This window comes from Tauraco erythrolophus, chromosome 6, assembly GCF_009769465.1.
Source record: "Tauraco erythrolophus isolate bTauEry1 chromosome 6, bTauEry1.pri, whole genome shotgun sequence".
NCBI classification, from domain to species: Eukaryota; Metazoa; Chordata; class Aves; order Musophagiformes; family Musophagidae; genus Tauraco; species Tauraco erythrolophus.
The window spans coordinates 28,490,522-28,517,228 of record NC_141470.1 but is presented as its reverse complement, the minus strand read 5'-3'; the positions used below and the strand labels follow the sequence as shown (position 1 = coordinate 28,517,228).

General features: G+C 44.4%; 1 protein-coding gene across 1 annotated transcript in view; it reads right to left on the bottom strand.

Annotated features, from left to right (window-relative positions):
- LRP4 (LDL receptor related protein 4) overlaps nucleotides 1-24,784 on the bottom strand; it is a 42,411-nt gene extending 17,627 nt beyond the window's left edge. The window contains 23 exon segments of the mRNA XM_086613595.1: nucleotides 365-490; nucleotides 984-993; nucleotides 1,065-1,165; nucleotides 1,167-1,209; nucleotides 1,212-1,238; nucleotides 1,575-1,646; nucleotides 1,649-1,791; nucleotides 2,287-2,325; nucleotides 2,327-2,445; nucleotides 2,740-2,832; nucleotides 2,834-2,877; nucleotides 2,880-2,969; nucleotides 3,883-4,008; nucleotides 4,177-4,311; nucleotides 4,757-4,882; nucleotides 7,200-7,325; nucleotides 7,456-7,575; nucleotides 7,913-8,041; nucleotides 10,587-10,703; nucleotides 11,147-11,260; nucleotides 13,322-13,438; nucleotides 23,040-23,186; nucleotides 24,688-24,784. Coding sequence (XP_086469721.1) covers nucleotides 365-490; nucleotides 984-993; nucleotides 1,065-1,165; nucleotides 1,167-1,209; nucleotides 1,212-1,238; nucleotides 1,575-1,646; nucleotides 1,649-1,791; nucleotides 2,287-2,325; nucleotides 2,327-2,445; nucleotides 2,740-2,832; nucleotides 2,834-2,877; nucleotides 2,880-2,969; nucleotides 3,883-4,008; nucleotides 4,177-4,311; nucleotides 4,757-4,882; nucleotides 7,200-7,325; nucleotides 7,456-7,575; nucleotides 7,913-8,041; nucleotides 10,587-10,703; nucleotides 11,147-11,260; nucleotides 13,322-13,438; nucleotides 23,040-23,186; nucleotides 24,688-24,784 — 2,261 coding nt within the window.
- Between the last annotated feature and the right edge of the window lie 1,923 nt (nucleotides 24,785-26,707).

The following is a 26,707-nucleotide window of genomic DNA, read 5'->3' as shown; positions in this document are numbered from 1 at the left end:
GAAACTGTGGCAATTAAGAGGACTGAATTTTTGTCCACCACTGACACAGCTCCTATGGGAGCTTTAGGGAACGATCAGCTGTGACAGGTAGCATGGTACCCACAGCAGCCCTGAAATAAGGGCCCAAAGATGGAGCTTCTCTGCACCCCTGCCCATCAAGGCTAGTAAGGGCAATGGGAATGCAGAACACGGGAACACATCAAAGAGGTTAAAGCATTCTCTGGCAGGTGAATAATACTACTTAATACTACACTCAGTCTATCCAGCTGCATCTCCTTGGACGCAACTGCTGCTGCTTACTCCCATTGCCAACCCTCTGCCACCCACTGAACATCTGAGCATGCAAGCTGTGGTCCCACCTCACTTACTCTGGGCGCAGGCATGGCTGCTGGTCTTGCGGAAGCCCGTAGGGCAGGCACAGGTTTAATACTTGCTGCTTGGCAGGCAGAGGTGAGTACAGCCCCCATTGTTGACCCCACAACGGTTCTCCCTGCTCAAGTAGCCAAAGACAAAAACAACCACGTATAAACAAATAGTAAACAAAAGAGGAAAAACACCAATTGAGGTGTCATGACGCACATGGATAAGATACTTTGTCTACACAGAATTTTATTGAAAATAAGAAAACATATAAACTAAAGCACTAACTCCATTTGTAGGGCTCAATTTTAAAATAAAGCATTTACTCAATCCACTTCTAGTGCAGATTATGGCAACCGAAGAGGATACGGGAGGCGTCAGTCATTACTAGTGCCCACTTACGATTTTCTTTCCTCCTCCCAAAACAGCTCCTGCACAAACAAGCCACGAGCATTCTTACTGAAAAGCCTCCACTCTAAGGTGTCAGCAGGGGGAGCTGTGGTAACACCTAACATAAGGTTACCGGGGCTGAGGAACCTCAACTAAACTGCCAGATGGAGCAAGTTTCTTCGGCAGCTCTGGACAGAGGTGGTGGATGTATCATATGCTGAGCTCATGCTTGCCATCTCCCTGCTTTGCAGGGTGATGGGTGGCAGCAGATCTTCTAGTGGCTCAAAATGGCTCTCTACCCTCTCTGCAGTTACCTGCTGGCTGGCGCTGAGGATGCAGTGTGTGGATGTCCATAGGGAAGTGGAGTTTGTTGCGGATGATCTCCTGGTTCTTGCCTGTGATTTGTTGGCACTGTGATGCTCTTGGTGTGCCAGTCTGTCCAGTACAAACTGTCCTCAACACGGTGATAGCAAATGGGTGCGGAGGCCTATAACAGACATCCAATACAGGGATATAATCATGTCCAACAGGACTCAGGCTAGCAGGGAGACAGGGAAAGCTCTTTCAACGGCCCCTTACAGCTTGCCACAGTCAACCCACTCAAATCCACCTTAAACTAATACAGCAGACAATTCCTCTCTCATGTCCACCAAGACTGGGTAGCAAACTCCGTCCCTCAGCAGTGGCACAATTCACTGCACAGTGAAAGAACAGGAGACAAGCACAGAAGCAGAAGCCAGTGGCTCTGAAACTCAAGAGTAGCACCGTGTTACTCCGTCGTCTTTACTGCAGAGAGTACTCCCCATACGTAGCCCTGTTATTTACCTTGGCTATAACAGCTTTCCTATTCCGCCCATCGAGGTCAGCCCTCTCAATGACATGATGTTTGGCGTCACCCAGTACATTCGATGTCCTGCATAGTCAATGGTCAGTCCATTGGGCCAGAAGAGGTGTGTATCCGCAATGATGCGTCGGTTAGAGCCATCCATGTTGGAATATTCAATGCGGGGAGTGTTGCCCCAGTCAGTCCAGTAGATAGTGCTGGAGGAGGCAAGAAGAGACAGGCTAGAAACTTATGTTCCACATAATGCACCCAGCATTGCTCCCTATCAGGGCAAAACGGTATCAGTCATAGGACCATAGAATGGTTTGCGTTGGAAGGGACCTCGAAGATCACCTAGTTCCAACCCCCCTACCATGGGCAAGGACACCTTCCACTACACCAGGTTTCTCAAGGCTCATCCAACCTGGCCTTGAAAACTTCCAGGAATGGGACCTCGAGCACAGTCACAGTCATGGAAGAAGCGACAGCCAACAAGGTAACATCCAGCACTTTCAGGCTGGTGAAACCTGAAGAGCACAGAATAGGGATTGAGGCTCTGAAGGTCCCCCAGCATTGCCAGGTTCCTCAAACTGGCAGTACCAAACAAAGGCTTGAGCCCAGAGGCAGTCTTTGTGACCAAGGATGGGGTTTTCAATGTTCACCTGGAAGCACCTGTATGGAGGGCTCACTGGGAGTACTAAGTTTTCACTCACCCCTCCATAGGATGTAGGGCAATCGCTCGGGGCTCTCCAGTTCTGCCACAAAAGCACTTTCCTGTGAGTGCCATCTAAGTTTGCTACTTCAATTCGAGATGTCCCGGAGTCCGTCCAGTACAATTTGTCATGGATCCAGTCAATGGCAAGTCCACCTATCTCCAGGTCAGAATTAAGCACACAATGAAACCAGGAGCAGGATCTGCTCAGAAAAATAGTTCTCTTTCTCTCTCAGCCTAAGAAGCAGCCCAATTCAGTCCACCTGTCTCCTTCCCTATCAGCCAAGATTAACTCCGGGGTACACTGATCCCACACCCATTCCATTCAACCCATACCCTTGCTCAGGGATGCACTCCATTTTGAATGCTGGGTACCCACTTTTCTCCACTCACCCATCTCTATTCTCACACCATGGTCAGTCCCCAAGCTTTCACCTTTTTTGTAGTGACGCACCTGGCTCTCCAGTCCTGTGGAAACCACCTCTTCCACATTGCTACCATTCAGGTTGGCCCTCATGATGCGATCGAGAGTGACGTCAGACCAAAAACACCAGCTCTTTGCTGTGGTGGAAATCAAGGGCAATGGCATTTCCAGGTTGTTCAGGAGCAGCGTATACTCTGAGCGATGAGGCAACACTTGTCGGATGTCAATTCGATTGGCGAAGAGCAGCACTGGCTCTGGTCCTGAGAATATATGGGAAGACAGCATTAGAATACTTTGACAGGGTCCTGTCTACCATTCCTTCTGTGTCAAGTCCCAGAACATAGTTTTGCAAGTGCAAAACACTTCAGAGAGTTGTTTTCACATCCTTAATACACAGTCCTAACTCAAAGATGAGCAGTTTTAAACCTTTTGGCAAACACTCACTCAGCAAGAAGTGATCATCCATGTCTCACCTAAGCTCACCTCAGCCTCTGAAACCATACCACTAGGCAGCCACTTGGAAGCCGGACTACAGCTTCCTTTTCCTAGATCCATCTCCTAGCCATATAAATACATGTTCTACCATATCTTCTACCATAGACAAGACATAGTTAAAATCTGCCTCAGACAGATATATAAACTAAGCAGGTACTTCCACTGCAGAGAAAATAAACAGAAAAACAGTATCAACTTCCTAATGGGGAATTCCTAATGAATCTTAATTCTTTAAATGGAGTTTCTAATTCCTCAGCTCCTACATTAGGAGAGCTGACGAATAAAGTTAACAAGTGTATAGACGCCCTTAAGAAAGGTGTGATACAACCTCACTGACTGGAAAGGTTAAGACACTTCCTGAACAGAGACAGTGGCAGTAGGCTGTTTTTGTCCCAGGGTCCGGGTCACCAGGAATGACAAGGGACTAGGAAAAGAAGGCAAGGGCTGTCCTGCTGGCAGGAAAAGGAAACAGTGAAGTATCTCTCCATGGTGAAAATCACACAAAATTTTCACAGGCATTCACTAACAACCCGGGCATAAGTAATACAAATCCAGGTACTTCATTTTCCTCACGTTGGCTTGGTGAACAGCATAATGCTGCCAATGAAGCATTAGAGACAAAATTATTAGAACCAGATCAACACACACAGCCCAGAACAACGTCGAACTCCTGTTTACCTAGAGCTTTGCAGCTACGCTTGTCAGGTCGTAGCTCATAGCCTTGCTCACACCAGCACTGGAAGCCTCCTTCACTGTTGGTACAGCCTTGGCTGCAGTAACCTTCCTCAGAACATTCATTCACATCTGCACGTTACAGACAAAGGCAGAAAGTTACCATTAGATCATGAACGAGCCAGGCAATCTCACCGATAGCTTGCTTCTGTTTTCATGCTCTGGTTTACACCCTATCACAGCCATCAACTTCAAGCACATCAAAGCAGCAGGGAGGAGGCTACCGCTCCAAAAACCCACCTTGGCATGATCGGCCATCTTCCAGGAGCCTGTAACCTGTGTGGCAGGTGCACTGCACCATCCCTCGTACCATCTGGCACTTCTGAGCACAGCCACCATTGTTGAGATTGCAGTTCTCCTCCCCTGTTCGTGGACCTGTGAAAGGAACACGTGAAGATAACTGAGCTGAAACACAAGGCAGCTGTTTGCGTCCTCAGCTGTTAGGCAGCACGTCACCCTTCAGAACAGGCTGAGCAAGAGGGGGAGGACATAGGCTGTGCTGGAAGCTGCCTCTTCACAGTCAGAACTGTCCCCTGCAGGACACAACAAAAAGGGATGACAAAGCTCCAAATACTGTGCTTTTCAGATTCCCTGTCTCTGCAAACAAACTTCGATACCTGAGGTCATAATCTTCTCATTGTTCCTTGTCTGCAGTATGTAATTGGCAAAACTACCATTGTAATTTTCCTCAGCCTTCAATGCTCTCCCATTACCACAACCTAGACTTTATTCCTTACACACATCCTTCAGCAACACCAGACAGGCTCCCACACATCACAGTGCCTCCATTTATGTTTAAGACTGAACTTGGAAAACTTACGGCAGTTTTGATGTGGGCTCTCATCACTGCCATCTCCACAATCATTTGCTCCATTGCACAGCTTCCTCTGGCCAATACAACGCCCGTTCCCACACAGGAACTGGTCTGGAGCACACTGAGGGGTCCCTAAAATAGAAGAAGGGGAAAGAAAGCACACCACATCTTGCTGATGGAGCAACAGTCACTGAGCAGAAAATGAAACAGAAGAACATTTTCTAAGATTTGTTACAAACTTTACATATGAGCACAAATTCACGACTTCCTCTTTCTTTGAGTTCGGCTCATCTTGCGCTCCTTACTGCTCCACATATATTTATGCTGATTTGAAAGACTGTGAACTCTCCTCCAGACTGAGTCCAATGTTGCTTTATTGGGAAGTTCAGCTATTCAGTTTCTCTCAGAATGACTGGAAGGTCCTGGCTTAGTTCCCTTTGCTTCCAGATTCCACAACCCTACTCAGTATGTGCAAGACAGGAGTCAGTTCCTCACTTTAATTACCTGATATGTCACCCTAGCATGGCTATGGATCTTAAACCTGCCTAGGAATGAGCATCTTGTCCAGCCCTAACTGCACTGTGACGGACTTGGAATGAGATTTACATGCATCCTTGAAATCTGAGCTCAGGCAACAGGATTTCACACATGAGCTACACGCTTTAACTTCTGCTGTTGGCAGGGAGACTCCACAGAATTCTTGTAAGTAAAGTAATACTGTTTGTAGGGACTTTGCCAGTCTGATTGTTTCTTCAGCATAACTGCACTGTCCTGTTGCCTCTTATTTCTTGTACCTCTTAAGCTGACTTGGTTAGTGGTTTCCAAATCATCACCCTCTGATAATCCTAGGAAGACAACAGGACAATACAGTTATCAGCAAAGAAACAATTAAATTGGCAGACTGTCTATAAGCAGCACGGAAAAGGGCAGTTGTGAGATTAACAACGATCACAAATAAGAACTAACAGACACACCAGCTGGGAACATAAAACCAAATCACATGCAGATTCACTTTTCAGAGCACAGGAATGCTTTATATGAAGGATTCTGAAACTTGGACTGCATTTTTCATACCAAACATAAAGATCCTTACATCAGCTGATCTTGTAGAATTCTAGGAATCTTCTCTCTATGGCCAATAAAAATATAATTCTGTTCTAAATCCAAGAGGTGATGCAGGATTTTAACTCCTGCTACAGACATTGGGACAGCACACTACTTCGCTTAGATGAGCCAGTGGACATTCTGCTTGGAATCCCTGAGTTAGTTTTTACCTGCTGACTATCACCATAAACCTAATGCAGAACTGCACAACAAACCTTACCGTAACAACAGCTGCACTCAACCACCTTGGGTTTGGTTTGAGGTGGAGAGGTTGAATTTCAATGGCTCTGAAAGTTTGACTTGGCTTCTGGGCAGCAGCTGTTCTTTCAATACCTCTAAAAACCTTGTTATCAGGATGACGAAACAGGGTTACCAGCTTGCCTTTAAGCATAATGCTTTTTCCTGGATCACCACCATCTCCTGCACACTGATGCTCATGACAGTTGATGGATCTAGAGCAGCTGCTCTGAAATAGCTACAAAGTATGCCTCTGCAGGTCCTCTGAGCTCAGCTGTCCTTGCATAACACCCACTCCCCCCTCCTCAACAGGTCTAAAGAAGGTGTACAGTTTCACAAATCCTACATCCACTGTTTAAAATACACTGCTCCAGAAGGGTCAGTGCGCACAGCTGGGCTCCACACTCACTGGGATGAATTCATGGACCAATATACACTACTCGTCAAGAAGGCTTACAGACAACCTGAAGGATTTAAGGACCATAGAAGATTCTAGACATTCCTTGAACTCTATCATAACAAGGTCTGTTGAAACCCTCCTCTTCTCCATAACCACTGTTATATAAAAGAACGGCTATACGCGAAATTATTACTAGAGAGTCTCCTGAGCAAATATCTAAGGGGGAAGCTGACACCCTTAACCACTAAAACAAGGGCTTTATCCTTCACTTCCACAGAATGCCCTTCTTGATTCCACTGCCTGCTAGAATTGCTTGGCAATTTCACAAGGCAACATGAAAGCTATCCAGAACTATCTAGAAGGCATGAGTTAGACATAGTCCGCTTGACAAAAGGTAGCAACTTTGCACACTATCAATGTTTCCAAGACCGAATGGAACTGTCTCAGAGCTCTGTGGTAATTCATACTGTAGGGACAGGATAGGAAGATACAGGAATCTGATATTTAACCAGAAAACACCATCACTTGAGTTAGTTTAAGTACACAGACCTGCTGTTTGTAAGCATATAAGACAGCCTATAAATCCTATTCTTTGGGAACAATGGAAACTCTAGGCTGAACTCAGTGAAGCAATCTAAAAGAGACTTCACTACCTATTATCTCCAGGATGGAAACATTAGTTATAAGCAGCAAGGCAGCAGGACAAACCTGTGTTCTCACAGTTCTCCTCATCACTGTTGTCAGAGCAGTCATCTTCCCCATCACAACGCCATGACAGACGGACACAACGGCCTGATTTACAGCGGAACTGGTCAGCTGTGCATATAGATGTAGCTGAGGGACCAAAATAAGAACATTAGTTGAGCAACAAGGATCACAAGAGGCCCAATTCTAAAGCTAACAGTCCCAAACACTCTTTTCCATCTGCAGAAACTGAACACTTCCACCAGTTCCCAGCACTCACTGCAGTTCCTCTCATCTGACTGGTCATCACAGTCGAAGTCTCCATCACACCTCCAGCCAGCATTAATGCACAAGCCACTGTTGCACATGAACTCTCCAGAGCGACAAGGCTGGTGAGATGCTGCAGAGATGAATATAAAGAGCAAACTCAGACCAATGTAACATCCCCTAAGTCCCTCAATGCTACTCTTATACTCCACTACAGTGGAACTTGGTCCTGAATAGACTCTTCCTCTAAACTGCTTTAATTTCTGAGCAGCAGAAGCGTGCTGACTACAGAGTGACTCCCACTGCTATCTCACTTTCCCGAGTTAAAAAAAAAAAATAATGAAAGAGTCAGCCTATGTATGAACAATTAGATTGCTGTCTACATTGCAATCCATCTCCAGTCAACGTAAAATCCATTTAGGTTTGCAAGTCAGACACTTGGATCAGGGTATCACCATGCTTTAACTTACAGCAGTCAGATTCATCAGACCAGTCCCCACAGTCATCGTCACCATCACAGTGGTAGATGTCCAAGATGCAGCGTCCATAAGCACACTGGAACTCCTCCAAGCTGCAGGTGGCAGCTGGAACATCTGATGCTAACAAGGGAATCAAAGAAAAAATGCCTGAGGTGACAGGGCACAATTCAGTTTAGATGCAATCTTAATAATGGACTAGCAAGTATTCAACGGAAAGGTGTTGGAAATTACTAGCCACTGTTGCATGTCTCTGCATGACTTGTATTACCGAGAGGAACTTGAATGCTGTTTGTGCTTCACCAAGGGGCAAGTGAAGTTGTATATAAAGACTCTCATGCAGACAATCCGTTAAAAATAAAAACTAAAAAAAAAATAAAAATACATAAGATGTTTGTCTATAAACACTAACTTTTCAAGAGTCATTAAGTTCTAGAGAAGGAAACAGCTATGAAAAAGGAAAGGTTGATGAGAAAGCAACAAAAAGGATCCAAGAGTGTCATCTTCCATCTTATGCTTGAGACGCTATGTCTTAGTGTCCTCCAGAAAGTGTTTAAATTGGTTAATAAACCTGAAAAAGGTTGATAAAAAAACAGATCCAAAACCAAGGATACCCTTTGGGGTAGCTCTATATTAAGGACTGAGGTACGTTTGAATGCAAGGTTAAAGTATGGAATGATTCCTTTAAAAGTTTCACAAAAATAAGCACTTGAAGACGAAAGGAAGCAAGCAAGCAGCAAGGTGCCCAGGTCTGCACCTGACCTTTGAGGATTTCCCCCTCCATTTCTTCTCAAGCTGTCACCAAAACAAACTGTGCCTTATCAGTAAGGAGCACTGCCAGACAGATGACCCTGGGCAAAGCCCAACAAATTTATAGTCAAGGATTTGTCCACTGTTCTCTGTTCAACAGTACACTGTGTGGGAAGGGATGAAAAATATTTTGAGCCCCACACAACAGAATCTGACACCTCTTCTCCTACTGCCCAGAGAAGAAACTGCATGTTTCAGGCATACGAGTCTTTCAACTGAAAAGCTCTGAAAACAAGTCCATTAAACAAAAGAGAAAAGACAGACTGACAGTCTGGGCAGTGAACTACGCCTGGCACTCCAACCTGAAGTGGTGGGCACAGCCTGCAGGTATGCAGTAAGAGCTTTAGTTCAGTGAGTATCCAGCGGCTAGATACTAAAACGCGTGTTAAAGTGTGCCTCACCGAAGGAGCCTGAAAGGAACGTATGGGTCTCCTTGAGGAGCAAATGAAGTCAGTGACTTCATTTCAGTTATTGAATTTCAGCCATTTCAGTCAGTGAATTCTCATATAGCATAACTCAATTATAACACACATCTCCAAAAGAAACACAAAAAAAAGAAAGAATAAATTGAAAAAAAGAACATCATAGTCCCACCTTGTCCTAGATAAACAACAAGTAAGATTGGAGATAAGGAAAATATGACAACCACATGGAGGAAGATAAGAGAAAGGGAGGTAGCCAAACTGAGCTCCTTAGTGAGTTACTTAAAACGCCTTATCGACACAACTGCCAACCAGGACTAGAGAAGCGTTCCAGCTCAGAGAAGCAGAGGCACCAGTTCTGGGTGCCCCTCCACTCCCATAGGAGGCAAGGCTGAAACATCTCTCCTCCCTTCCTCAAGGTCTATTCATGGCCTGCCAGGAAGCGACAGGCAAGGGAGTGAGAAAGGGAGAGGGGGAAAAGAAGAGAGAGAGGGGCTGGCTTCCTCCTAGAGCCCTTTCCTGGCTTAGAAATGTTTGCAGCCCCTGGCTCCTTGCCAACTCTCATTATCTGGAGAGATAAAAGACAACTCCCCATGCATCCACTCCCCCTGCCCTTCAGGAGCTGGCAGCCCTGATCCCCCTCCCAGAGCTTTTTGAAGTTTCCCGCTATCTAGAACAAATTTTGCAAAATGCTTTGAGAGCAGGGTGGGGGAAGGGACCACTGCAACTTCCACAGACACCAACGGCACTCACAGACATGGGAGAGGCAGTGGGGGTTAGGAAGGGACATAATAGACTCCTGTCCCACTTGCTTCAAGCCTGCGAAGGTGGAGGAGAAAACAACTGTTGTGGTCTTTCACAGCCCCCATTCCCCATCAGTCAAATCAGCTTCCAGCTAACTTGTCCTATCAGCCTTTTTTGGACAATGTCTTTCCTGTACTGAGCATCCAAGTGAAGAGAGGTTGGTCAAGCAGGCAGCCCCTGCGCGTGCCAGCTGGGGACTTGCAGTCCCTGAGGATACTGTCAGTGGGTGCAGTCCCCCCGAAATTTCAGGCAGGAAATGGAAGTGGAAAAGTGCAGAAAAAGTGGAGAGAGTGGAAAAAGAAGAGAACTGTTTTTTCCCCTTGCCCCATGCCATCCAGCTCCTATAGTTTTATATAAAGCTGTATTCAGTCTCAGTATTCAGATCCTCCTGCTCTGACTCAAGGTCACACAGCCATAGGAAGGAACAGAGAAGCAGCCAGGCACTGAGGTGACACAAGAGATATACCATCCTCTTGTGCCCTCTGGGGTAGGCAACAGAAGGCAGCATAGCTGCCCATACAGGCAGGACTAACTTGTTTTTGATCTCTGCTGCAGAAAACATGCCAAATCCCAAGACAGAAGCAGGTCCAAAGGGCTATTTCCTGTGGTTACAAAGCAAGGAGAGCACTTACGGCAATTCTCTTCATCAGAGCCATCCTTGCAGTCTGTGTCACCATCACAGAACCAGTGCTCAGCTATGCAGCTACCGTCACTGCAACGAAACTCCTTCTCTGAGCACTTTCTCATATCTGCAGAGACAGCAATGCAAACAAAGCCTTGGCTTTTCTCAGAGGACCCATGAAACAACCGCATTATGCTCCAGAAGCTCCTAGGGCACCCACAAACAAGACTGCTCATTAAGCCATACATGCACATGTCGTGCAGTGCCTGAGCAAAACCATCGTTGTCCATTTAACTCACACAGAGCTGGATTCAAAAGGAATCCAGAGGACTTCACAATGACATGTCAAGGAATAACAGGTCTCAAGGGATTTTTGCCTAGGAGGTAAACCGCACAGCCTGAGATCCCAAGCAGTCACCCCTGGGAATGGAATATCCCACAAGCTCAGCCCAGACAAGCACGCTGCGAGCCCTTGCCATGCTCAGGGATCCTAGAACTGCACAGGTGGGAGTCTGTGCAACCCCTTTTAAAGCACTGGCAGGGCAGTATTTGTAGAGCCACGTTACTCACCACACTGCTCATCACTGTTGTCGCCACAGTCGTTGTCACCATCGCAGTGCCACAGGCTACGGATGCAGTATCCATTTTGACATGAAAACTCATCTTCCTCACACTCCCGTGGAGCTGCAGGGACACAATGGAGATAAGGTGAAGGCAAGGGAACAAGATTTACCTTGCAGAACACCAAATCAGTGACATGTTCTAAATCGAGCAACATCGTCCTCCAAGGACACTGCCATGCTGGAAAGCCGATTTCTCTTCCTCTAACAATACCAGGAGGGCCACCATGAGATTCCTTGAGTGCCTCTCTTCTACTTCATCTTCAAGTCAATAACTCAGCAGACTCTAAAACTTGAGAACATGAGTTGGAGGAAGTACCTGAAACAGAAAGATGGAGCCAGCCACCACCCTGTGCTGGTATTCTAGCAGAGCCCTAAGCCAGGTCCAAAGAGATTTCTGCACAGAAAAAAAGGCAATCCAGGCCTCTTTTTAAAGCCATTAATAAGCCCTATCATTATGTAACAAATAATTGCTGGTAGAATTATATCTCCACGTTCTTTCCACAGTAACAACAATGCTACCTTCAAAGGAAATAAAACGTTCATTGGAAAGGGAGAGAGAAATTTAAACTTCCTCTTCTGAATGCCTCAGCATTTGCAGCCTCATTCCAGTCTCTTTGCCAGTCTTCTAAGGAAGCTTGTCTGCAGACCAGTAAGGAAAGGAAAGGGACTGCAAAACCAGCATCTGAGGACCTCAATCCAACAGAAACCCTCCTATGGTTATATGCTAGTCTGAACAACCCCCTAGGAGTCTCTTATTCACAGAACCTTGCCTTCCTCCTTTCATTAGTCTCTAAATCTTTCAATCACACCCTTCTCCATTGTTGTCTTAAATACAAGGGCATTCCAACTTTTTCTGACAAACAGAAGACCAAACAGACCCAGACCTATATACCTTTTTCTTTCATTATTTTTTTTTAATAGAGACTGGAAAACTGAGCTTAGTCCTGCAATCTAGAGCATCACACAGGTTGTCAAATCCCTGAGCCTTGCTTCCCAGCCCTTTGCCCAAAAGGGCACACAAAGATCAGGCGCATACTAATCAAAAAGTGATTTCATTTCCACACAAGTATTGGACACAGAATACTTTACAGCCAAAAGCTTTATTTTTGCATTTCTTGAGATGTGGTTCTTCCATCAGAGCCACTCTGGAGCACCACGCACAGAACTATCGCAGAATTCAAGGGCTGCAGAGTGATGCTTATTAAGCAACTGCAACCATCTCAACCAGACAGCAAAACAGTTCTGCTCCTAACTTCAGCCTGAAGCCAGCCCTACCAACCAGTGCAGCTTCGGAGAGGCTGGAGCTCCAGTGCTACGTAACACGCTGTTTCTCTGGCACGTGCTGCTGATTACAGATCTGACAAATTGTTGTGGAGAAGGAACAGTTGTACTCTTGAATGCCTTTTGCTAATGGAAGCCGACCACAAGTAACCCTTATTCTCAACACAAAGGGGGAAGAAGGAGACTGAACTCCAAAGACTCAAGGAAAATTCCCTCCATTTTAATGATCTGTAGAAGCACAACAGCAGTGCTCACAGCCAGAAGCCTGCCACAGCAGGTCTTTTGAAGACGGCATCTCACATAGCAGCAGTCAGCTTTCAGGGTAACTTGTCTTTGTGCGGACAGCATCCCTACAGCACCTCCCTCTCCTCAAGGAGCTCTGTTTGAAGGGAGAGGATGCTGGGGACAGCACAGCACAGCAGAAAAGTCAGACAGTGGAACCTGAGGCCACAGGAAGTCAGCCAGACAGGCAGTTCAGCAGGATTTGGCAGAGGTTGGGTGTTTCCACGAACAGGGGAGGACACGAAGAGCTCAGCTCAGGGAAATGCTTCATGGGACATTAACTAGCAAGGCTGCAGGGCATAAACGGTTCTCCAGCTGGATAGAGAAGCATCTCCTCCCCCAGGACACGAAGCTGAACAGCAAGCCAGGTGCCAAGGTGGCAGGGGTTACAGACATCAGGTATACACCTCTGTCAGAGGTAGGATATACCTTTTTACAAGCCAAAGGTCTGATTCAGTGGATAAACTCTTACATTCCTGTAATAAAAAGGGTCAACTTTCCCCAGCCACAGCAGGCAGGCACTGCACTGACCCACTCCCACCTAAGAGAGATGACTTACGGCAGTCCTGCTCATCAGAATCATCCTCACAGTCGTTGTCTCCATCGCAGACCCAGGACCGGCGGATACACTTCCCGTTGTCACAGTGGAAGTCCAAGGGGGAGCAAGTGGGCAGCACTGCAAGAGCAAAGAAACACCTCATGGAGCTGCAGCCAGCTTCCTTCCTGAAAGCGAAGTTCCTTCCCTCCTGAGGGAGGAGGGCTACACATCTTAGAAACAGAAGACATTCAATTTAAAGTCATGAGGAAGAGCTGTCCCTTAGATGGGAGGTCAGAGTAAGTCTGTAGCTTGGCAGTCTCTCCTCCCCAGAGAAGCACTGACCTTTCCACAATAAAACAGCCACAATTCCCCCACTGAGCTCCTTTTTTCTTTCATCCCTGAGCCTGCTGTCCTCCCATAACTGCACTTGTCTTATAAGTAAGCAAAATTACATTATCAACATCTTACCTGCATGCTTCCCAGTGCAGTCCATCCTGTTTCTATTACACAGCAAGTTCTTTAGAGTGAGAAGTATAAGAAGCAATGTTTTTGGGAACAAATTTTACAAGGTACGTGCTACAGCATGTGTTCCAGCACAGTGACTCTGTCAGCATTTTTGTCTAACAAACTTGCAAGGAGAAACTCAGAGGCAGGAATCCACTGCTGGGGATAATCCACTGTGCCTCAGGTAAGGGCAACAGAATCCAAACCCTGCTAGAGGTCTCCAGAAGGGACAGAGGAAGGGACAGACATGGGATGATGCTTGCCTGCACAAGAGTGTGCTGGCAATGGAGTGGAACCACAAATCCACAGTGTTCAAAGAGGCCTGGAGCCACAAAGCTGGAATTCAAGGGGGAGCATCAGCCCTGTCTTTCCCCTCACAGATGAGAGGAACACTCAACCCTGGGACGTTCATGCTTTTAAGTTCTGCCAGCTGTGGTAGGGAAGGGGCTGCACAAGGCTGTTCCTGACAGGTGTGTTCTCCAAAGAACAAGGTTAGCTCAGCAATGCGAAGGGGTGAGGGCTGGAGAGGTTAGTGCCTGAAATCCTTTCATCCCAGCCCAGCTTGCCGACAGCATCTCCCATCTGTCACCAGGCAGGCCAGCCCTCTTCTGCTATACTGCTACTTTTTCCCCTGCCAACGCTGTCCTGGAGGTGGGAGGGGGAGTGAAAGAAGGTGGTGAAGACAGCAGCCACACACACAAGGAGGAGGATTTAATATGGAGAACCAATAGTCACATTTTCAGCTTTTCCAGCTTCCTCAACCCCGCATTTCCCCTTGGGCCAGGACTGCTGCCAATGTCCTGTGAAAGCATAGATTACGCTATACAGAATCATTCATGCTCTCTATACCAAGTCCTCCAACATCTCTCACCAAGGGTCTGTCCAAAAGCCTCCCACCCTAAGAACACACTAGTGCAGTTAAATTTAAGCTTGCTCTAACATCTCTTTTCCTAACCACAAATTTGGATCATGTTCTCAGCTGTTCCTGCACTATGGCGGGTGTAGGCATCTCTGTATCTGAGAGGACATCACTGTTCTCAATGCTGAACCTTACACTAGGTGGCAAAATACAGACTCTGACACTGGCCTTTGGGAAAGGATTCTTCCTGTCAGGTCTAGGATGCCCCATGCAGATTTATGTCCAGGTCAGATCCAGCCCCAAAGCAGTAAGAATTAGAGGGAAACATACAAATCTGCATTTTCACCCCACAGATTTGACAGCACCCTGGTCTTCCACTGGCTGACTCATTTCCTTATGTCATGCTTTCTCTTGAGCACCCGTGCACTGCTGCATCAAAACTGAGAGGAAACTTCCTTATCTTCCCCAGGGCAGGCAGAAGGGGAAAACACTCCAGTTCCCAGATTCTGCTTCCAAACAAAACCAAGACAGATTTTTTGATTCAGCGACTCAGTCCCACAGATCAGCCCTCGCTCCCCCAAGCACAACTTCCATAGGTTGCATGCTGAGCAAACTTTCCCTGGCCTCAGCTGCAGTTTCAGGACTAAGACCATCCCCCCAGCATATGCTTTTCTGTCTGCTCTCCCGGGTCCCAGCGTGACTAATCACCAAAGGACTGCACAGGAGCCGCCTGGAAGGGAATTTGCATGCTGACTCTCCAGGGGAGAATTCTTCAGGCTCCCAGAGGGTTAGGCCATTAGCGCTGCTTCAGAGCTGATACCATTATCCCACTGAACTGCTGCATCCCTTCATGAGGTAAGGACACAAAATGAAATTCCACTCCCACAGGGAAGAGTTCAGCCAATTTCATACTCCCCCTAAATATAAAAATTGAGCTTCAAGCGCAGGGGAGGGGGAGCAGAGGGAAAAGTGTGAAACTCAAACTACCACATACAAAGGAGGACCTAATTCCCACCCCAGCAGACAGCGAGTGTGTGACAGCCCAGACACCACCAGGGGGGAGATAAATCCCCTTCTACAGGAACTCTCCTTTAAAGGAGGAAAAAAACCCACAAACCCTCTTAAGACAAAAACTAATGAATGAAGGCTGATGTCTCATAGAGCAGAGGAACTGCCAATGGGATCAGTGCAGGGATCCACATAAACTTGTAACCCAAATCTAATAATGGTCACAAACAGATGCTTCAAAGGAAAACACAAGAGATTCTGGCAGCAGCTTTCACATGGGGGCAGTCTCTTCCTAACCCCCTCCTCCCAGCTTTACCCTCCCAATCCACAATCCTTCTCCCCATTAGAAAGCAAACTGCCTAGACAGAAACATTCCTGCATTTCCTTCTATTCGTTCTAAACACACCAGGCTTCAGTTCCACCCTACAGCCCTTTGCTGTATGATTGTTATTATTCAGCCCTTCTGTTGGTCATTTATTACTTCATATTTTGATGAGTTTTATTCCTACGGAGTTAAAGCCGAGGGCGTACCGTTAGCCTAGAGTTAATGTTTAGTACTGTTGTAAATATATCCAAAGTGTTTGGAAATTTGAAGTTAAGAGGAAATTCAAAAGTTAAGAGGTCACACTTAGGACTTTCAAACAACCTCCACTATATTTTGTCCTGACATCATGGAACAGCTAGACAATTTGGTAAGCTTATTTTATTAACTCATTTTAAAAGCCACACTTCCATGTTCTTCTGACAATGGTCTGAAAAAGAGTACATGGCAATAAAAATGAAGCACTAAGAACTCCTTTCACTGCCAGTGATGGAGCAAGACCTCTCCAGACAAGCTGGATTAGCATCTAGAAGACTAGAAACAGAACTCCTACATTCTCTTCCCAGCTTGATATTGATGCTTGCATGACCATGGGACAGTTCTGTCTCTTCAGCCTCACTTCCTCAACCTGTAAAATGAAGGATATTTATTACTTCCTAAGAAAGCTGCAAGTCCTTCATAGGCACTGTTTCCGCTGATGAGAAAGTAATCATAGATTGCACTAACATGCCTTCACCACTACTCACAGCAGGATTAGGTAATGCAACAGTAAACACAGTTAACCCTCATCCCTCCTTCCCTGTTCAATTCCAGCTTGATCTCTCTCTATCTGTGCAAAGAAACAGTATTTTCCTAAAAGGGATAAGCAAAGGCAAGTCCTAGGATGGAGCTGAAGACAGACATATGCCCAGACAGAGAGGGACTAGCCCACCTCCCTAGGCAGAGCAGAGATGCAGGATGGGGAATAAACATGAGGAAGGGGAGCCAGTGGAAGAGCTAGGCTGGGCAGCGACAGCCCAAGAGAGCACATCTGTCAACTCACAGCAAGCAACACAAAAAGGCCTTTGAACTTCCAGCCACTTCCCTGAGCTCATCCCTCTGCATGGTCACACTGGACATCATCCAATGTTTCAGCAAAGCTAGGTCTATCGTAAGCCTGCTATTCCTCCCCCTCTCCCAACTCCGATTACACAGGGCACTCTTTTATGGTTGAGCAGAAGGGGAAGGGGGAGGGTGGGGGAAAAGGGAAGTTTATAAGGTGAAACGCAGACTGAATCACGTCCTACTGTCCTTTGAACACTTTATCCCTGTTGCCTGCAGTAAGCAGGTTGCTTTGTACCCAAGGACAGTGAGCAGTTGGTGGTTCAGAGCTCTGGAGTGCAGCGGTTTGAACAATACTGCTTGTTTAATTAGACAAACTCTCAGTCATGTGAAGAATGAGAAGTTAATTTAGAAAATAAATACAACCTAAAAAAAAAATTCATGCTATCTACATTAGAGACAACTGCAGCCTGACCCCAGCTCTGTCCGCACCAATGCATGTGTTTGAGCACATAAATACACACACGAACATAGATCTGTTTGCTGCGATTTGTAGCACAGTGGACAAATAGTCCAGAAACAAGAATAAAGGATGTTAGTCCACTCTCCAGAAGAAACAGGAGACACTACATTTTACTAACTAAATTTTGGAAAATCTAGCTCCAGAATAACATAAAATGTTTCCAATGGTACTGCTGAACTGTATTTAAGAATGCTGCTAGTCAAAAGAAGAAAAAAAAATTAAAGAGCACCCTGTCTTTCACAGCCCTTTGATCAGAAGCACTCTGCTTGAGGGGGCACTGCTTAACAGGAACTGCCTAAATTTCCCAATGAGATGGGAAAACAGACCACTTTCAGTAAGCTTTAGGGTAAAAGGAGTAAATTTTTCTTCAGTCCCTTTAAATGAAGAAGTATTGTACAACAGTGCATGGAGCTAAGCAAGCAAGTCTATGTCTCAAGGAGCTACACATTTACAAGCTGATTGGGTCTGATACAGATCCAAAATTCAGACTAAGGCGGCTCTACCGGAGGATGGTTATAAGGGGATTTGGCGTATCTTATGAGAAACAGAACTATTTATCAATCCTCAGGCCAAGTTTACTCAGTTGTCCTTTCACCTTTGCCACAGGAAGTAAGACTCATTCACACCACACCGGACTTCAAAGCGTGTGCAGGAGGGCAGAATGAAAACCATTCCTTCGCTCGCATGCGGCTTTCGTTAGGGACAGTCCAAAGTAGTCTCTGTTGGCACACGGCAGGAAGGTAGCTGAGCTACTCTGTACATGTGCAGCAAGGGCTTCCAAGTCAGACGCTGTCAGCAAGCCAGAGGGCTGACACCAGAGTAAGTCTATGAAGCTGGCATGACAGCTGGGAGGTTGCTTATTACTATTATTACTACAGCACTCTGGCTTGTAAACATGATCCAGAGCAGGAAGCAAACATGTCACGGAATAATTGGCTCCCATCGCAGCAGGGCTTCAGATTTGCAAGAAAAACAGTTCCTGTCACAGCCAGGTAAGCAGAGGCAGGGCTCTCCCAAAAATGACGGGAAAATACCTATGAGAGGTAGACATTCGAAGGACATCAATACAATTGGAAAATATCTGGGATGTGCAGAAAGGGTAACAGTTGAGGAAAAACTTAGTGCAAATTACTCAAAAAGTGGGAATTTGTTTAACAGTTTGTAACAGAACATTAAAAAAAACCCAAAACACACCACGTTTTAAGAATTTATCTCAAAACTGAAAATCTCTCTCAAAAGGAAGAAATGTTCCCTGTGTCTGCTCTTGTTTTTCATAGCTGCAATTCCTCGCACTCGCTGCCCAGTATGTTGCCTTCCCCACCCCCCCCACCCCCTTTTTACACACAGTGCATTTCAAGCTGTCATTCTTTAACTGAATGATAGATTACCAGTTCAAGGCTAGAAAATGGCATTAATATAGAATTTAGTAAACTCTAATCAACTACTCAAGTACATGCAGTGTTACATAGACACAGATGCAAGACTGAATCTTGACTTGCTAAAGTAATTTTCACCTTTTCCCCCAGCCCACATTTCACTCTCTTGCTTTATTAGGAGTCCAGCAGTCCAAAGTCTTCCCATTCTCCTCTCCCCTTCCCAAGGAAGTAGACAGAACTCTCTCAGAAACTCATTCTTGTCATCCGATCGGCTTATAGTATACATATGAGCTAATACACTGAAGGAAAAGCAGATCTTAAAACAAGCATGGCTGCAGCTTTATTTCTCTGGAAAGTTAGGGTATTTGCAGCAGAAAAAAAAGAAAATCCTGTAACTCCGTAAAACTAGCTTGCAGCAGACCAGTGGAAATGTGGGATTTCTTGCAATCGTATCTGTTCACTCATTGGATCAGAGACATCTACTTGATGATATAACAATTCCTGTCTTTAAAACTCAGAGCTGTACTTCCATACATTACTAGAAAAGAATCCTGACAGCTTTAGCATCTCAGAACAGTCCACAGACTTAGGTTCGTGAGATAGAACAAGCCACTGGGCTCACCCCAGCATGAAGATTAGCCCTATGGTTTTTGACAAATCTCACTGATTTTTTGACTAGCTCTTTAATATATTCAGGGCTTGTAGGATGACTTCATCAGGACAACCCAAATCTACAGCTCAATATCTGTATTAGAAAGAAATTGACAGATTTCAGACCTTGTATAAATCAATAAATAAAAAATAAATAAAGCTCAAAACAGAGAAGTTGTCAAAAATTTCACTCCAACCAGAACACTGTATGCATGTCACAGACAGACAGGGAAAGAAAGTCTGAACTGACCATTCTCATCTACTATGTGCAAGCATCAGTGCTGATTTGTGAGAAGCTTAAATTGATTTAAAATTCAAACTGCTGTTTCAAGGGGCTCACAGCCTACCTCTGCTCTTGCACTCCTGCTGCCTTCTTTATGCTTGGCACAGTCAGCAAACAGATCAAATGGAAAGTTAACCCCACAAATGAGTACACCTCCACAAGGCTCCTGTATGCCAAGCAAAAGAGGAATTTAGCAAGAAATCTGCTCTAGCAAAAAATTTCAGTGCCATAATGACTAAGCAAGATAGGAAATAGCACAGACAACCACTACGGACTTATGGTGTAGAGTCCATCTAGTTCTTACAAGCTACCAATAATATCACATACCTGCACTCATAACTAGCAGCTACTCAGAGCAAGATTCAGCAGGCTTCTGGAATCTTCTTCCCAGGGCCCCTTCACCTCACGTGCAGCCTCGCATGTGTGTGCCAAAGCCATGCATTTAACATGTCCATAGAGTCCTTAGCCCCGTTGCATATTTTTGCTTTCTTCTTTCCACTAAATTGCACTTGGAGTGCTTCTGGCTGACAGATGAAAAAATTCTTCTCTTTGTACTTACTCTACTACAATGCAATATTTAAAAAGGCAGCTCATTTTCTAGTGCTTCCTCTTGAGTCATTTTTCTACTCTGTATAAATTCAGCTCTTTATCCATCCTCCCAACTTGTGAAACCTACCGTCCTTCTCTATATGCGTTAGCTCGCCTCTCTCACTAAATCGCAGAGACTTACAGCACAAATCGTATTCTGAATGAGACGTTTAAACATTCCCATCTTACACGTGCTGTTTTCTAGACAGCTCCCTTTGCTTCAGTCTTATTCCTCCCTTTGCCTTGTTAGAAACTGTAAATTTAGAAAGGCAGAAGTCAAATCCAGTTCCTAGATCCTCTGCCTCACTTGGTTGTCTGCTTCTACTTCCCAACCTCCAGTGCCTGAGCGTATCAGCAGACTGATCACAGTTCACTACTACTCCCTAGTTTGCACAGCTTCCATTCAAATCCATTCAGGCCAGATTTCCTTAATATATTAGGGATACACCATAAACACAGCTTTACTGTGCAAGATCAAAAGGTTCGTCTCACCCAGGCCATGGAAAGAGACACGATGCAACAGCAGATAGAATCATAGAATGGTTAGGGTTGGAAGGGACCTTAAAGATCATCTAGTTCCAAGCCCCCTGCCATGGGCAGGGAAACCCTCCACTACACCAGGTTGCCCAAAGCCTCATCCAACCTGGCCTTGAACACTGCCAAGATACCAAGAGAAGAGTGTAAGAACATAGCATGCAAACAAATGTTCTTCCTCAGAAGACAAAATCTGCCTCTGTTTGGAAAGTCTTTGTATCGCAAGAGGTGGCATACTCATCTTTAAGAGCCCTCAGCAGATTTTACACCCATAAACTTGTCCATTTGCTTCCTGAGAATGTTAAATTTCAGAATCAACGTTTTGTGGCAAGTATCCACAGCTTAAGTACACGTCGTGTGCACAAGCAACTCTTTGTTAGCTTTGAACCATCTCCTGCTAGTTTCTATGGAAGGTCTTAAGCCTCCCGTCTCTCAAACCTACTACGCCTGCTTAGTTTAAAAACTTTTGGTGCCTTGTACTTGTTAAAGTACAAAGTAGACCATATCAACAAGTATCTTTTGCCTAAATTGTTACTGACTTTTCCACAGCGTTTCAATAGATTTGTGAAGCATGACTTCCTCTTACAAACATCCCATCACAAAAAAAAACCCACCAAAACCCAAAACAAAACCCAACTACCAACCTCTCCTGCCACAAAAACTCATCGAAAAAAAATCATCTTTGTCTGTGCTCAGTAAGAAGCCACCAAAACCAGTTTAGTTATTGGATATGCCTTATCTCCCCAAGCCCCTTATTTCTGCTCAACTTCTACTTTTTCGGCCTGTGCAGCTGAGATCTCTTTTGAGATTTTAATACTATTTCCCCAGTTCCCAGATTTTCATCTCCTCTTTCTTGAGCATGGTTAAGTTCCCAAATTTGCACTTTTCTTCACTGGACATAAACATGCAGGTTTTCCTTCCACTCTCTTTGATTTCTCCAGTTAAGGTCACTTCCTTGACCAATAACCCTTTCACTAATCATCTTTAAACCAAACACGATCACCTCAGTTTGCAGGTAATCTACTTTATAAAACCCCATTTTTTCACCCAAGGTCTTCCATGTTGCTCACTATTTGCAAAATTATAAGAAACAAGAAGAGAGGAAAAAACCAAATTTTCACAAAGCTAGGTTGAGTTCTCCCACACTTACGGAAGAAGAGATTCTCCAAAATAGTATTTCAAAAACAGGAAAGCTCCTTTCCTTAGAGCAGTCAACTGTGGAAAATCCAGGAAAGCTAGAGAAACATCCAATAGAGGAAGATAAATTCCTCAATCATGTTCATTGGCAGAAGCCTTAAATCTTCAGCTCTAGGGAAACTTTCAGGAAACGAGTTCCACAAAATTTGGCTTTTTTTTTCCACCCTTCAATTCTATCACAGCCTGTGGAATCCAAAGAGATGAGGTAAGAAAGCAACTTACTTGTAGCTCCAGGGAATGAGGCTTTCTCTATTCATCTAAATTGTGCTAAACCCACTAAAAGTGATGTCTCTTATCGCTTCTCACCTAGCTGGGCTCAGATGCTGACACTATGCAGCTACACAGTAGCTGCAAGGTAACTTCTCTCAGCAAATCCCAATACCAACGAATATTGGCTAAAGTGCTTACCTTTCCCTCCCTTCACAGGGCAGCCAGGACAGAAACTAGAATGTTACTTAAGAGGGGAGACACCCTCAATACACTTCTTCACATTGCTTATCCAATAGTGTTTATAGCAAAACCATGTAATTTAGTTCACAGATAGTGCTTTCACAAGGGTGGGAAAAAAGAGGTATTTCTCTCTCTCCCTCCTCTCCCTCTAAAACATTAGTGTCCAACAGCCATCTAAAACCAGCTGCAAAAGGCAGAGTTGGGCTTTCACTGTGCTTTATGTCAGTGGATACGGGCTCTGTTAGACTTCAAGTACTGAAGTCAGTCAAAAGTATGTCATCTATAATATTAAAACATTTGTCATACGAAAACTAGGATGTTCCTGTAAAACAGAGAAGCACCTGCAGAGAATAAGTTAAGACACTCAGTTTTCACAAACACAAGTCAAGAATGGCATTCTTACTGCAGCCATCTTCATCGCTGTGGTCCCCACAGTCATTGTCTCCATCACATTGCCACTGAGCAGGGATGCACGTGCATTCACCAAAAGCACTGACAGCACATGTAAAATGATTACGTCCACAGGAGCATTCAGAACTACTCATAACACCTGTAAAGGAACAAAACAAAGAAAAAAGGTATTTTGAAGAGATCAGTCTATTTTAGGGTAAATCCATTCAATACAAAGTAACATCACAATTTTTCTCCATGTACACATGCATGAACACACTCTACTGCAAAGGAAAACATTCGGTTCCCTCGCATTGTTGAAATAGGAGATCAAGTACTATGCAGTTTCCTGGAATGGGGCTATTTGAAGGCAAGAGCAAATAACAGCCTGCCGAAAGAGATTTGGGAATCAGTTAGCTGAAAAAAAACTCAGCACCAGTCACAATCAAACTCAAGGAATTCCCGGTATCAGAACACCGTTTTTATTTTACAAATTCAGCCTTCTCCTAGAGCACAGTGTTGCTGCTGCTCCACTTAGTTCTAACACCACAACAGAAGGGATAGCAAAGATTCTACTTCAGAGAGTCATCTGGGGTCTTCTCCAGACTGTGAGCTTTCCAGATGCAAATTGTTTACATGTCATTGCTTTAGACATTTCAGACTTCAGTGGAAGAAAAAAAAAGAAACTACCAAAACATCCTTTCTTATTTATCTGTAGAGATTAAACTGTGACATTATCCTGTGCATAAGTGACATTCATGAAAGCAAGAGAAGATGATTTTCAACTCTACAAACTGACCAACAGAAAACGCTGTTGAAATGTTAATATATAATCTGATAAGAACATTTTTTTTCCATCCTTTAAGTTAGCTTGAGGAGTTCCCAACCCTTTCTCCCCTCTCCCAGCTGCAGAACAATACTCTGCACAACTCTGACTCTCATAGCTGTGCAAATGCAACTATTTATGATGTTATCCCACATAATCTCTTAATAAAACTCTGCCTTGAGAGAGAACAGGCTACAGCCCACCTCTCAAAAGCAAAAAGGTCATGCCTGAGCTTCTGTCTGACGTTATCTAGACAATCTATATAATCAATATCATGGTTAAACAAATGATTATTCTATCAATCAACAATCCTCTCAGGCTAGTCTGTGACTGGATGCTTTTTACACGGGTCCTTCTTTCTGCTTTCTGCCATTCAAACGAACCTGAAGATCTCAGATTAAACAATAGATACAAAGAAAGTAGAGAGGGATACTTGCCCCAAGTGGTAATTACATACATCCTGAACTATTTACAGACTTTTTGATCTCATCTGTTACACTTAGTATATCTGTGATGATCCATGAGCTGTAGCAACTTAACCACAAAATCCTAAGCAAAAAAAAGAAAAAAAAAAAGGAAAAAAGCCTCATAATTTCATTATTTTCCATTCTAACTGAGAAAAGCAGTTTCTGCACAATTTTATGTAACTGTTCTGTAAGCTCTCTCAACAGCAGAATTTCCTCCAGTGAAGACATCCAGTTGTGAAAGGTAAGCCAAGATTTAAGAGGGGATGCACTTCTTCCTCGAGGAACAATTCCATGAGAAGGTTTTTGTCAGCCTCTGCTGCCTGCTCCCATTGCTAGACTGCAGGTTGCAAGGCCTATTTTCCAAGCACCTCCACAAGCTTCTGAATTAGGACAATCAAACTGGTTGTTGTATCTCCCTTCACAGCGTGCCATGGGTGCAATGAGCTTTTTATTCTTTTCCCCCATTGCCACTACAAGTTATCTTTAAAAGATTTAGTTGAAAAAGTACATCTCAAGACATCACTATAGAAGCTAGAAAATGCAGCCCATATCAGTTGCAACAAGGGATAGAGGTGGGAAGAACATACGGTGAATAAGAAACAGAAAGAAGGAAAGTCAAATTAAAAGGAGCAGAGTGGTCAGATCTTCAGGTACGGCCGGGGCAAAGGCTGACTCAAAAGACAGCAAGTAGGTGATGTAGAGGCAGAAGGCAAACAAAGCAGCAGACATGTCTAAGGAAAAGCAATGCATCATCTATGCAACATATCCGACTATTAAAAATAAACACAAGGAAACTCCGAAGAACCATAAACTTCCCCAAAAATCAAACAGGTTCCTTCAAACTGGCAGCACAGGAAATTCAGGACAAACTACCTTCTGCTGTTGCCTATCACTATTTAGAAAGGCAGAACTAGCTGTATATTGTACCCAAGGTAGTTGCTGTTTAAATCACCTTTTCTAAAGCCATTTTTCTACCATTTTCCTCAACAGTACCCCAAAGCACTTATCCCAACGACTTTCAGCTCCAATATCTCTTCCTGTCAGTACACAAAGACGACCATCATCCTCATTACCCTAGAAAAAGACAAATATGAGAGTACTAGTGACTGGCTCTATCTGGCTCAGGCTCCACCATGTCTTAGGGTAGCTTCACCAACAGAAAAGGATCACACATCAAGGCAATCAATTCTTAAACTAGGGGAATATATTTAATAATTTGTTTCTGGACAAGCACAAATAAAAGAAAGAGGAAAAAAAGTAAAAGCAAGCTCTTTTAGCTCCTCAATAGCAGCATGGAGGTACAGCTCTGCAACAACAGAGAAAGAATTAGTGCAGCTGTCCCAGTCTGCAAACTGCAACTTAATCTGCTTCATTGTCAAACACAGAGTTATCTTCCAAAGTTGCTACTAATATCAGGTTGTATATATATATACACACACATATATACACACACACACGTATTAAATCTGTTCTTCCCACCTCATTAAAGTTGCTATGTTCAATCATCTCTGTCTTGTTTTTACCATGCTGCAGAAACTGTTGGAAGCTGAAGGATACATTATGACCCAGATACCAACACTCTCTCATATGAACTAGCCTATATCTGTAGTACTATTATGTAAGCATACTTTGCTAAACTAGCCCAAATTATGGCCGTTGTGAGTCTAACGCTTTGTAATTTGTGACCTTTAGGGTAACTAACCTTCTAGTCATTATGATGATGCATTTTATAAACCATGATTTCTCTAGTCTTACACTTGGACAAGTAAAGCACATTATTGTTTGGAGAGCACACTAATTCCAACCTATAAACGGTATCAGAAAAACTAATCCTGGATTAATAGTCTTTATCCAATAAAAAGAAGAGGCTGAATGAAACTTGGGACTCCCTGCAGACAGTAGGAATTTTCTCAATGATTTCAACATGGATAGTATTTCACCCTTGCTGTCCCATGATTACTGCCCAGTGCTCCGAGTTCCAGCAACATTACAATGTAACCGTATCTGTAACAGTACAGGGCCAGGAAGGATAAGGATGAGAAGCATGTTTTCTCCAGCTCCCTCAAAGACAAGCAGAAGTAGCGCATTTGGTGTGAGAAGCCTCAATTGAAAACTTACTCTTTAACGTCAAGCTCTCATTAAACATCAGGAGTGTGAGACAGAAGACTAATCAAGTGTGCATTAGGTTGGAACATATACCTCCGGTCTCACGTTTCAATCCCTGTTAGTCAGGGGTCCAAGAACAGGACGGAAGTCAACATTTGCTGTTCAGGCAACTGGACCAACAATCAAAGCAGACATATCTGCTTACACTTCTGCACATTCTTCTGGAGCAGGAACAATGAAGGGTAGCTCTGGGCTTAGCCATGACAAGCATTTTTCCTAAAA